Source organism: Anoplophora glabripennis, unplaced genomic scaffold, assembly GCF_000390285.2.
Source record: "Anoplophora glabripennis isolate ALB-LARVAE unplaced genomic scaffold, Agla_2.0 scaffold1242, whole genome shotgun sequence".
In the NCBI taxonomy this organism is placed as follows: Eukaryota; Metazoa; Arthropoda; class Insecta; order Coleoptera; family Cerambycidae; genus Anoplophora; species Anoplophora glabripennis.
In genome coordinates this window covers 24,832-37,168 of record NW_019417323.1, presented here as the reverse complement: position 1 = coordinate 37,168, position 12,337 = coordinate 24,832, and the positions used below count along the sequence as shown (strand labels likewise).

General features: G+C 37.5%; 2 protein-coding genes across 4 annotated transcripts; one reads left to right on the top strand and one right to left on the bottom strand.

Moving 5' to 3' along the window:
* Positions 1-387: 387 nt before the first annotated feature.
* LOC108916154 (E3 ubiquitin-protein ligase RNF25) lies at positions 388-2,152 on the top strand. 2 transcript variants are annotated; one of them, XM_018722361.1, is made up of 6 exons: positions 388-539; positions 598-666; positions 721-961; positions 1,053-1,268; positions 1,323-1,577; positions 1,905-2,152. In XM_018722361.1, exons 1-6 carry the CDS (start codon positions 517-519, stop codon positions 2,007-2,009), a joined length of 909 nt encoding a protein of 302 aa, XP_018577877.1. In that variant the 5' UTR covers positions 388-516; the 3' UTR covers positions 2,010-2,152. The 2 variants fall into 2 exon arrangements, with proteins under 2 accessions (XP_018577877.1, XP_018577878.1); XM_018722362.1 differs by having other exon boundaries at positions 388-543.
* Positions 2,153-3,540: 1,388 nt separating this feature from the next.
* On the bottom strand, positions 3,541-12,093 carry LOC108916152 (protein FAM135A). 2 transcript variants are annotated; one of them, XM_018722358.1, is made up of 14 exons: positions 11,893-12,093; positions 9,764-9,870; positions 8,820-9,263; positions 8,517-8,546; positions 8,182-8,458; positions 7,867-8,126; positions 7,652-7,809; positions 6,483-7,589; positions 5,649-5,858; positions 5,384-5,596; positions 4,984-5,323; positions 4,141-4,352; positions 3,870-4,029; positions 3,541-3,814 (listed from the first exon to the last, which is right to left on the bottom strand). In XM_018722358.1, the coding sequence occupies exons 2-14, from the start codon at positions 9,838-9,840 to the stop codon at positions 3,541-3,543; spliced, it is 3,762 nt and encodes a 1,253-aa protein (XP_018577874.1). In that variant the 5' UTR covers positions 9,841-9,870; positions 11,893-12,093. The 2 variants fall into 2 exon arrangements, with proteins under 2 accessions (XP_018577874.1, XP_018577875.1); XM_018722359.1 differs by lacking the exon at positions 8,517-8,546.
* Between the last annotated feature and the right edge of the window lie 244 nt (positions 12,094-12,337).

Genomic DNA, 12,337 nt, shown 5'->3' with positions numbered 1-12,337 from the left:
CCCGGCTTTCCTGTTTCAGGTTTTCCCCAACGACACAAAATATTAAAGTTGACAGTGCTACCAATACTCCATACATCATACTGTGATGGACCATAGACGCGGAATATAGATTTCATACAATCTACGTTCACAATCACAATAGAACTTATAAGCTAAGTTATTTTGGTCATGAGAATCATTAATTTAAATAGCAAAATTTAATTTGCCTTGGCTTTTGACTCATAATAACAAAATGAAGAATTTGAAAAATTTTAAATTATTTAAGCTGGAGTGTTTAAAGAGTAAATACTAGAGGAACACTTTACGAGCACTTCCGAGATAACTGGAACGCAGCTATTTTGCGGTTGTGATGACAGTTGACAGATGAATGACAGTTGACAGCTGTCATTGAATTCAGCTGGGCCGCGATTGGATATTGAATGACAAGAAGTCGAAATCGAGCACTTCTGTTCCAGTGTTTGTTTCTACTTTTTGTACAATAATTTATTGATTGATCTCGAACTCATTTTGCTATTCATGAAAATGTCGCTCAATGAACGGTAGGTATTGTTTACATTCTTTTTTCTTTTCACAGAACGTAATAAAAATATTTTGCAGTGTACAGGAAGAACTGGAAGCTTTAGAAGCAATTTTGATGGATGATATTTCAATAACATATAGTGAAAAGTAAGTAGTATAGGTATGGTAAGTGTTAAAGTCTTATTTGTGGGATAATTTTAGCGGATGCCCTGAACTAGTCAAGTCAACCATATTCCCTTCCACTGCAAATGAAGTTGATAAACAGTATGTTTGTGTTACTCTCGAGGCTAAACTTCCTGACGGTTATCCAGACCAAGAACCTGTAGTCCAGTTACGAAATCCCCGAGGCTTAGATGATTCTACTGTAAATAATTTATATAAGTCCATCAAAGAAAAGTGTATCGAGTTTCTTGGTCAACCTGTAATTTTCGAATTGATAGAGGTAAAATTCTAGGTTTGTTTTGTTGCTTTTGTTTAAGTAATATAGTCGGTATATGTGTGTGCATATACTGACCATTTTATTCTCTTTTAAGCTGATCAGAGAAAATTTGACGGCGAGTAACTTGCCAACCTGCCAGTGTGCTGTGTGTCTATACGGGTTTTCAGAGGGCGACAGCTTTACTAAGACTAAGTGCTTTCATTACTTCCATTCTTACTGCCTGGCAAATCACTTGATAGTTACCAAAAGGCATTTTCAGGAGGAGCAGGACAAGTTACCGGCTTGGCAGAAGTCAACCAAAGGGTTCCAGGTACATAAATCAAATTATAAGTACTTGTACTTTAATTTCGTCTATTTCTGACAGGCTAGTTGTCCAGTTTGCCGGGAGCAAATAACCTGTGATGTGGAAGATCTGACGTCGGCTCTTCCTCCCAAAGAATTAGAATGTGCTCAAAATTTCGAGGTTACCAGCGATCTTAGGCTGCTCCAGGAAAGCATGAAACAGCTCTTTACTTACCAGAAAAGTCGGGGGGGAATAATTGACGTCGAAGCGGAAGAGAATAAGTTACTGCTGATTACCGAGTCCAACGGGGATACGCCTCCTGCTGATAATAACGAGGTAGGTGTCTTTAAGGTGCTAATTTTAATTTTATTTTTAATACGGGTGTTAATTTAGCTTAATATAAAGTTGTTGTGTACAAAGTGTCTCGAATTGCACATGTCAAAGTCTACCTGGCGATAGAAGACCCCAAAATAAGAAAAATTATCTGTTCTTGTAAATATAGATCGTAAAATGCTTCGTTTTCGTTGAAATTAAAAAAATGTACTCCCTCTCGGAAACGGAGCATTCCGTGACCTCTGTTTATACAAACATGTTTTCTTATTTCATAAAAACGTTTTTTTTTTGTTGACTGTTGACTTCGTGATAAAACCGACTGAATTGTAGGATCCGGGTCCCAGTCTGACTAATATAAACGATACAGTATTGAGGGATGGTTTGTTAAGTAGAGGCCAAAGATATGATTTTAAGTTAAACTCCAGTACCAGATGACCAAGGCATTCCATAAAATATCCACCGTCGGTGAATTTAATCGGTGTCGTATTTAAATACTCTTTTAAATGTATTTTCTGTTTATAAGTTGTTGTGTAGGTGCAGTGTTATAAGTGTTTTATTGAATTTATTTATTATTAATAAATGGCATATATATATAGTAACCCAATATTCATTTTTCCTTCACTCTCGCTTGCGGATATCGATCGATTGGTACAAAATTGTACCTTCTCACAAATTCCAAGTTGTTCTGGCGGCATAGTGCATCCCGTCACATAACGAAGTTGATTCTGACACTAAATTTTTGGAACAAGTAATACTAAATTTTTGGAACAAGTAATTTATTTCGTTGAATGGGGTTTCAAATTGTTGGAAGCCATCGGAACGTGCCAAAAAAGTTGGAACTGCTGTGTTAGATTTGTATCCTCAGGGCAAATATAAAGAGACTTTCACTTCTCTACCATTTCAGAGATGTAAGCCACCAAAATTGGTCGGAGCACCAACTTAAAGGGTTATTTTTGGAGTACTCTCACGCTCAGTGTTTAAAGTTAATTACAAAATTTATTTGATAGCAGTAGTTGCAGCCTTTAGATTTTCAGTTATTACCTGATTCTGTTCAAGAGATTAATCTTTTTGAAACGTATAAACTCAATTACGAAACTAACACGTCAAATATCAATTAGTAGGTCCCTTCTGATTTTCTAACCTCAATTAGAAACGTCAAATGTCGGCTAGTAGGTTCCGTCTGTTTTCCTAACCTCGATTATCAAATTAGTAGGTCCCCTCTGATTTTCTAACCTCAATTAGAAACGTCAAGTATGGTGTAGTAGGTTTCGTCTGATTTCCTAACCTAAATTTCGAAATACGCCAAATCTAATCGGGAGACTTATAGCTGGCTGTCAAGTATTAGAGTGGTATGCTATGGAAAAGCGTACACTTAACGTAATAATAAAATACCTGTACATACCGTGTTAATGTTTAACAAAGGAAAGGTAAAATAGCGACATGCTGCGATCCTACTAACGTGTTTGGTGGGAAATTTATTTTGACTTTTAATGGGACCTTTACTGCGATTTTCAGATTGTCTTCGATGTGCTTTCCGGGCAGATTGAATCTCCGTTTCGCTTTATAAAATGGCCATTTGTCGATCGAGGAGTCCCCGGAAAAAGGGAAATATAGAAAATATAAAAAAATAAAGAAAAAATTATGATCAATTAAATCAACGCGACTGAGAATTTTTTGATACAGTTCTTGAGAAATGCACATAAAAATAATTTTGAATTTTTTTACTATCAGAGGCATCTAGCGGTAGAGATTTGCAATGAAAGCAGAGTGCTTCGAATTTAGTTACCTTCTTTACCGGGGCCGCATTAAGGGTTGCATACTCATCAGGCTTGATGCAATGTTGGTTGCCTACGCTCGACAGTCTGTGGCTTGTAGTCATTTATGAAACGAAGGCTCTATGTGTTACCAATAAAGAAAGTGTTAAAATTTCAATATATCTTTATTTATAAAACTTAATAAATATACTCTAACGGAAATATTTAATACCAACCACCACCATGAATTTTTCGATAAACAGTTCCGAATCTAAAACCGCTATGTGCGCCGCCCTACCGATTAATGCGTTGGCAGTATTGGGTAAGGCGTGGTGGATGTCGTAGCGCAACAGTTTCAGTTCCTTCTGAGCAATTATCGGGGACAAGATGTTGTGCACCATTTCTCGGTAGATTGCGCCCAAGTCCGAGGTGTCCCTTAGGGACTCCTTGCACAGTTCGATCCTCGCCGAATGAAGCGGTACGTATCTGAGAAAAAAGTACATGAAGTGAGCGGAAGTGTGTCGACGTTTTTTTAACTTACCTATCTTGTCCCGATCCGCATAATAAAATGTTTTTGAAATGTTGCAGGGTGCTTCGTTGACTTAAACGGTATAAAAACGACTGTCGGGGATCTGTGCAGTCCTTCAAACATAATTGGAGAAGCGATCCCGATTTTTTCCATTTTTGCATAAACCACATACCTAAAATATATCACAAAGTCATGAATTTTTTTCTTGTGTGGGAGAGGGGGTGGCATATTATTATTCGGTAGGTGGCGTCAGAAATTTATTTACGACTGAATCGGGACTTACCCATGTTTACTAACCCGCTACTGTTATATAAAGTTCCTAAATGTGGTCCAGAGAGTGATAAAAAGGTATGCAGTCTTGGTAGAAGAAATTTCATTTGTGGCCTCGTCAAGGCCGACCTAATTATAATATTACCTAGCGAGTGTCCGACGAAACTTACTCGAGTTGGTCTTATGCTACTCGTATCTAAATAATGAAGAATTTCGCTTATTAACCTGCAAAGGAAAAGACGTCTCAAATATGTAACACACGGGGCGTCTAAACGGTCTCGACAGAATTCAACCGCACAAAATTTTACAGTTTCCGAGACACAGCGCGTAATTTTCGTCAATGTAAACATGTTCGTTGCGAACATTTATCGGTAAATAAAATTTTCGTGAAAACTCGCATCTCGCGTTCTCCGGGTGCTGACGAATCGAAAGAAGCATAGTCGTAGATTAGTACATACATTTTTTTTAGAAAAAATTCCGCAGAATAAAAAAAATCAATTTACAAGAGCACAGAAAAAGTTATGACGATTTAAACGCATGTAAAGTACTCCAGGTGGCGCCCTGTGATAATATAAAGACCAGATATCAATTTTTCGTGCCAAAAAACTCCCCTATACAAAGTTTTACAGTTTAATAATGAGGTTACTGAAAAAAAACTATAATAAAATAGTATTCTCAACACCCTGTATCTCAAAAACTATAAAATTTCGGACTTGGGTAACTTGGATTAGAAAGGGGTTGTAGGTTTTTGTCCAGACCTTTTTGAGACACCCTGTACATCGAATTGACAAAATTTTTGTAAAATTGAATGAGTCTGACTTAAAAAATTAACTTTTAAACAAATAATCAGTATTACCGATCCGTCATGGTGTCGAAATCGCTGAAAGTGTCCCCCTGGTTCCTTTCGGACATAAGGAAGTCCAAATAAGCTCCCGGCAACCCCAGCTCTAGGTACGTCTTCACTAGTCTTAAGTCGGCGGAGTTCCCGTCCAAACCGTGCACGCAGACCACAAGGTGCATCCCTTCGGGCGAAAATATCCTGAACTCGTCGCTGATATGGAAGTAAGGTACCGTCGAAGCGAACTTGTTCAGGTCCGAGTAAAGCAAGCCGGGGAACTTTAATTGACTCTTAAACTCCTTTTTTGCTTTTAAGAACGATTTCAGGGGTTCGGTGTTAACTTTGTCGAAATGAGCGTCTGGAAAGTGCGTAAGGTTTATTTTACAAGGTTCGAAGTGCTACGTTACGAAACGGTTACCTTGTTTTTCCGTGGATGATTTCAAATCAAATTGACTGGGTTTCCTTTCGAGGTTAGTTTGAGTATCGACGACGTGGTATAAAAGGTTATCTACCGCATTGATTTCTTCTTCGTTTGTGCCGTTCGTGACCGAACTCGACGGCGATTCTAAATCTCTAAACTGTTTTGGAGGCGGTAAAGCAAAATCCTCACAAATTTGATTAAATTCACAGCCTGAAAAAAAAGTATTCGAGATATCGTTTCGGGATTCGTTACTTCCGCTTACCTTTGTACAAAGGAAAGTCTTGATCGTGTTTTTGATATTTTTTCTTGTGCCCGTTCGAGCTATCACTATCTAAATAAAATTTATTTGATTTATTTTTGATTAGAAATTTCTCTTTGCTTCTTCTGCTGTCCGTACCGAACAGTCTCCTCTGAATTTTTTCAACGTTCATGATAGCACTTGTGGCAGGATTGGTTACGTCAGTACTAGAGGCTGAAAATTTTCGATACAGATTAGTCGCAAAACTTAAAGGATAAAAAAAATCCAAAATTTTTTGGTGATTTTCGAAAGGCTGTAATTTGGCGAAAGAATGTCGTAAAGCAGTAACAAAAAAAGCATATTAAAGCTTGAAATTTTTACTTTCAGGACCTGAGGGTCAAAAATTTTTATCGGTAACAACTTCCACAGAAAAATTTTTTTTAAATTTTTGTGCTTACGTTTTCTTGCGCTAACAATTATGCATAACTTTTTCAGCGGGTACATAACGCATTTATCATTTTACATAATATTTAGAACTATTTTCAACAAAAAGGGCCGACAGGTGGTATTGCCAAAAAAACTTTATTGAAGCCCGTGGACCATTTGAAAGCGTAGCAAAAAATGTTGAAAATTTGTTTCCGCTGGATTTCTTACAATTTCGTAAATTTCGTCAACGATAATGTTTGACTTCCAGATCCCGAAACTAGAAACTTCGAGCTTTAATTTGCTATTTTTTAATTGTTCTACGACCATTCTTCGCCAAGTTTGAAGATGACATAAAAAATTAAAAAAAATTTTATCCCCGAGTTTTTGTGACTATACGTCACGTTTCTGCTAATAAACGGGGTCCGATCTCACCTATTGAACTACTCCTCGAAGTTATCCAGCCGCTCTGCTCGCTCGTGGTAGACGAAGTGGAACTACTGAAGTATTTCATTTCAGGATAAAGTCGTTCTTCTAGTTTCGAAGTTATGTTCGGCAGTGATTCCGTGCCCGATAATATTAATGGAAAAAATTCCTCTACTAAGCAAGAAGTGCTACGTACCCTCCTAAGACCACTACAACTAAGTAAAGCTTCGTATTTTGACCCTGTTAATTTTTCCACAGATAAACTCTCCGTCGAGCTACTCGTCGAACCAATTTCGAACTGTTTGCCACCCGACGAGTGTTTTTTCGATTTTGATTTCCTCGTGTAATCTTGGTCCGCGTGTGGAGTTGTTTTGATTTGCGCGCCGTTTTCGATTAGTCTATCGGACTTCCTAGCGCTGCCCTTTTTCGCTAGAAGCATGTTTAGCTTGTTCGAGACTCTCTTTTTCGGAGAAAAAAACTGCATCGAATTCGATCTGAATATGTTTTGGCTGCTGTCGGAAGGCGTTTGGCTCATGGACTTCACTAGGGTGTTGTACTGCTGCTTGACGTTCGTCAGATTCTTTATATTAAACTGTTTATATTTTTTCTCCGTGACCACATTCAAATCCAACGTCATATCGCCTTTTCCCACGACGCTGCTATTCCTCGATTTCCTGCTACCGCTCAACGTGAAGTAACTATTTAACGGACAGCTGCATATATTTTCCTTGGTACTACTCAGCTTCGTTTTGATATCGTCGTGTAAAAAATATTTCCCGTTGCGCATGTTGTGCTCGCTAGCTACGTTTTTCAAAGTTGGTTCTGTTTTGCAAAACTGCGACCTCCCCAAGTGCTTGCTATCGCCTGTTTGTCCTCTTATGTTACTTAAAGAATAATGGAAATTATTTCTTGAACACATCTGTAATTGATCTAAGGATTTGCTATGTCTGGTGGGAATCGCGAAACTTAGGGGGTCTTCTACGCTGAAAACGTTGGTGCCCGGCAAGGGCTTTTCGGCGTTTTTCCGATTCTCCCACAGTCTACCAATTCCACAAGAACAGTTCGTTTCGTCCAAGTCCAAGCGGTTGCGCGTTTTTGATATCCACGGGTCCGATTCTAAAAATAAATTAAGAATAAACGGTCGGTTGTAGTGTATATACTTACGAAAATTAAATTACCTTCCTGCGGTGTTAACGAGAGTCCCTCGCAGTTCCGTTTTTCGAACTCAAACGGGTCCTGGTACTGATCCTCGAATATCACCGGCATCGTTGCTGTCTCACCGTCCAGTGCTACACAGTGGACGGGAAGAGGTGGTAACATTTGCATATATTTGGATCTGTAAAGAAATTAAATTATTAAATATTATTTCAGTTTTTTAGAAAACGGGGCTCACCTTCTTGCGATTTCCGCGATTACCAAATATTTTTGATAGTTCGTCTCGTAACATCCGAACGCAGAACTCCTTGGGTTGTACACGAGGAAAAACAATTCAGCAAACCTCCTAACCCTTAAGCTGTGATGTTTCTTGCTTAAGTGCTGCTGAATTGCAATTTTACAACTAAATGTTAGTAAAAAATAATTCCACAGCTTGATGTTCTCCGCGCACAGTTCTGCAAGACCCGAGTTTTGTAGAAACGGTCGTTTTTTCATCAACTAAAACACAAGATTTTTAAAATACCCGACTAACAACACGCAAGCGAACGTTTACCTTTGTGCTATCGTACTCATTGTGTTTAACGATCAGGGTGTCGTAGTTTTCCGATACGACTTCCTCCCTTTGCAACAATAACATTTTGTATTCTTTGATGGTGGCCTTCAGATTATTGCTAGAGTCGAGTAGAACATTGTACACCTCTAGATGTACTTGCGGAGATTCGTTAATTCTGCTATAAACCTTATTACTACTCACTAGTAGGACGGGATCCGTTAAAGAAGAACAGTGGGCTGACCTGATTTTACTCCACGATTTTGAACTTTTCGGGGCACTGCAACACAAACGTTTTACATAATCAAAGACGGATCGCAGTCCGAGTCGGAACTTACCAACTTTGCATGTACCGCAGTATCCCCTTCCTGACGGAGCCAGTAAATTAATAAGACGTATTAGTAGAACCGAATTTAAATTAAAGCAACTGTTAATGTCACATATTCCAGAAAATATGTCATATCTCACATATAAATGAATATAAACTAATTAGAAACCCGCAGCACTCAGGTCTTACAATCTATCGTGCATGCCGCCAATAAGAGTTATTTCAATTTAGTTTTTGTACGTGGATTTATTTGGCGCTCTTTAATTTTATTCGATTTAGCAAAATTTTTCGATTAATTAAAACTTTTACTTACTTCATCGAGGGCTGATGTAAGGCAGTCAGTGCGGAGTGTATGGTCAGGGAAATGGCGGACAAATGAAAGTAGTCGAACAGAATAGGTAAGTGGTAATGTAGGCCTTCGATGGGGGACATGTTCAGCTGCAGCGTTCTCGAAGAGACCATTACCATGGATACAGGAGACGTATCGCTGAACCACAACTCCAAAACTAAACAAAACTCCGCCCTCTCCAGGGATTCCCTAAGGTTATTGCCGTCCACTAACATGTGGCATCTGAACAGGACGACGTCTTTTAACGTGACCTCCTCGTTCCTGTAGAGGATCTGGAAGGGTCTGCAGGCACCATAGTTTCCCAAAACGATCGCTGTTCCTAGGCCGGTAGTTACTTCTGGGGTGGTAACTTCTACGTTGACGCTCAGTTTTGAGGAAACGCGCAGTGAACATCGAACTTGGTACATTCTGAAAATCGTAGTATAAGGAGATATCAGATGAGTTCCTTCAACATATTTTATTGCAGTTTCAGATTTATCAGTAATGTTTTGAATATTGTGTTAAGTTAACGTAACACTAGGAGTTGTTCAAACACTCAGTAGCGTCAAATTTCAGGAAATTATAACAATAATGATTTGGTGTGATACTATTTCACGTATTTATATCGGATACTTTTTTTTTACCAGTTAAATTCAAATTGTATGTGTAAAGTGCAATGTGAATTTAAAATTCCCGCCTAAAGATTAGACAAACTTACAGGCTGTGTTCTTTAATTCACCACACGATTCTTGCACCACTTCAACGTGACAGATTATGTAGAGCCAATCAGAATTTAGAACTGTTTAAACAGACCAATAATATTACGCGGATGGAGAGACAAATTTTTAGTTAAAAAAATGACTGGTTTCTATTCCTACCCCGTCTTATGGTTATCCCACCAACACTTGTGGCTAAAAAAATATACGTACCCTCTTTGAAACAAATCGACATTATAAAATTTAAATAGCTCCACAGAAAACTCTATAGTCGACTGCAACTCGCTCATAATATTTAAAACAATATTTTGGCTACATTCCTGCAACAAAGAGAAATCATTAATTATTAACAATTGATAGAACCGACAAACTAATAATAATTTTCCTCTTAGAGCATTAGTAACAGTTTCCAACAGTCAAGAGCAATCGCAATTGATTCGAAACAAAGAATTTTGAACCTTATGTGCGGAATTATGTCGGAATGCGCATGCGTCCGACTGTTGGAATGAAAACTGTTTTGGTTTGTTGGTTCTGTTAAAACTGTCATGATTTTTAATCATATTGTAGCAATTATTATTTATTAAGTGCCTATTTTCAAAATTCGAAGTAATAAAAAGAATTGCGAAATGCTAGGCATACCTAACCTCAAAAAATTGCATTAAAATAAAAAATGAGGGGCAGAAACTATAGGAACGTAATCAATAATTTTTCTGTCATTTATCCATTTTTGAGTTTCAATTAAATAATAAATAAATTGTAAGTAGGTATACCAACCTACTGTTAATAAATTTATCGGAGAATAATCAATCACTGCCAGCTAGATTAATGCACCTCGGCAAAGCCCTGAGAACGCTTGAAACCTTAGTGAAACTTATTTCGGCATCTTGTTTCGCCCTTAGAAACCGTTAAAAAGTTTTATAGGGTTCAAATTTCTAATCAATAGCTTGCCCTATATTTACATTTACGACAGGTGCACATGAAAATGTCAGGTTGGTATATAAATTTAACCGAGCCGTAAAAGCAAAGGGCATGCTAACGAATTGGAAGATTGATGGCAGAGAGACTTACGTTCGGTTTATTAGACAAAATTTGCGCATATGTCAAAGGTCGATTACAAAAATTAAGGACAGTAAAACGAAAAATTGAAAATAAAAAAAATTTAAAATGCGTCAAAAACTATTTATAGGGCGTACTTTCATTAATTAATTGAACGAGTTAAAAAGAATAACTAGGTAGGTAATCAAATGTGACTAGGTACCTATTATAATATAACGAATGTTTTTAACAAAGTAAAAGTGATACCATTTTTTATTTATTCCGGTTCATGAAGTTATTTGACAGCGGATTTGGTGCATTACACTCGTCCAATTTCTTGATGAAGCGACTTCATGAATTACTTCATCAATAAATTGTCAATGTAAAACGTCTTTAAAATAAATTTTTAAGTCAGCTAACGGGTATTTTACCTTTGGCAGTTTCAAACTGAAAAAATATCCAGATCCAAAAAAATAAATATAAAACTGCACTTAGGATTTCGGTATGTCAAGGTAAACTTGTTGAAAGGTGCATACCTAATTTCAGTAAATAGGTTAAAAATATACCTTAAAACACATACATGTAAAATAGTCGTTTACTTTTTATACAACACACAAATTATTCTTGCACTATTCGGCAAAAGTATTAAATATGTTTTATAATTAGACAGCTTTTAGGTAGAATAGTTTGAATAGTTAATTAGCTTTCCCTAAGTATTTTTACATGCGTGTTGTGTTAATTAAATGACAAAAATATATTTGCGTGATTCGAAAAGTGAAATATTATTTGCTTAATCTAATTAGGTATTGTTATTACCAAGATACGCTGTATTCTCAATCAAAACTGAATTTTTTACATAAATATGATTATTTATAAATAATATAAATTACAAAAAAAAACAGATAAATCCAAATCATTAAATTATAATTGTTTTCATTATTGCAAATTTATTTTTGTCTCTATTTCCTGAAATAAATGCACGTAGATCTAGATATTTGATAGAGAAGAAAAATTATCATAATATAATTAGCTCATGTATAATGTACAAAAAAAAAACATCTGAAAGAAAAATCGCATTTCCCTCGCATTGACGCTCGATCGTTGTTCATCTTTTTACTTTTTACTGTGAATAAGATCTTGAATAATTTGTGTATGTCAGACCGCCTGTTGTGAAAAAAATTATAGTTATAAATAAATATAAGGCAAAAATCGTTAAGACCGCCGGGTGACGATCAAGGCCTACGCTTACGGCCTAGGTAAATATAGCGGTGCACGAAAAAACAACGGAAACCTAAAAATAAACTCACCACAAATTAAAATTGTATTCATTCCGACACTACACAGCCCACTCGAGTCTGCTCACTGCGAATACGTCCGCGACCATTTCCAATCCGCATGCAATCGCATTCCCATTAAATTTGATTGAAACCGGAACAAGGGAGGCACTGTTTTATTTGTGTGGAGTTATGTAAAGAATTTTAGGGGGCCCATGCAGCCGCAGCCAGGCAACCAAGATAGCACCCGTGTCCTATTTTACGGCTATGCTTAGGCGTTCACCCGAGGCGCAGGGAATTGCGCACGAGCCACAGGGGCGGATCGGGAGCAGCCGGGGGCAGCAGCACGTGCACGAGGCTGAGGTCAGGGTCGTAATAGGGATCTCCTGGCGGCCGGCTCCGGGGTGAGGTGCCTTTCACCGAAATATTTTTATTCCAAAGATACCACAACGCAACAGAAAAAAATCCCGTTTACAGG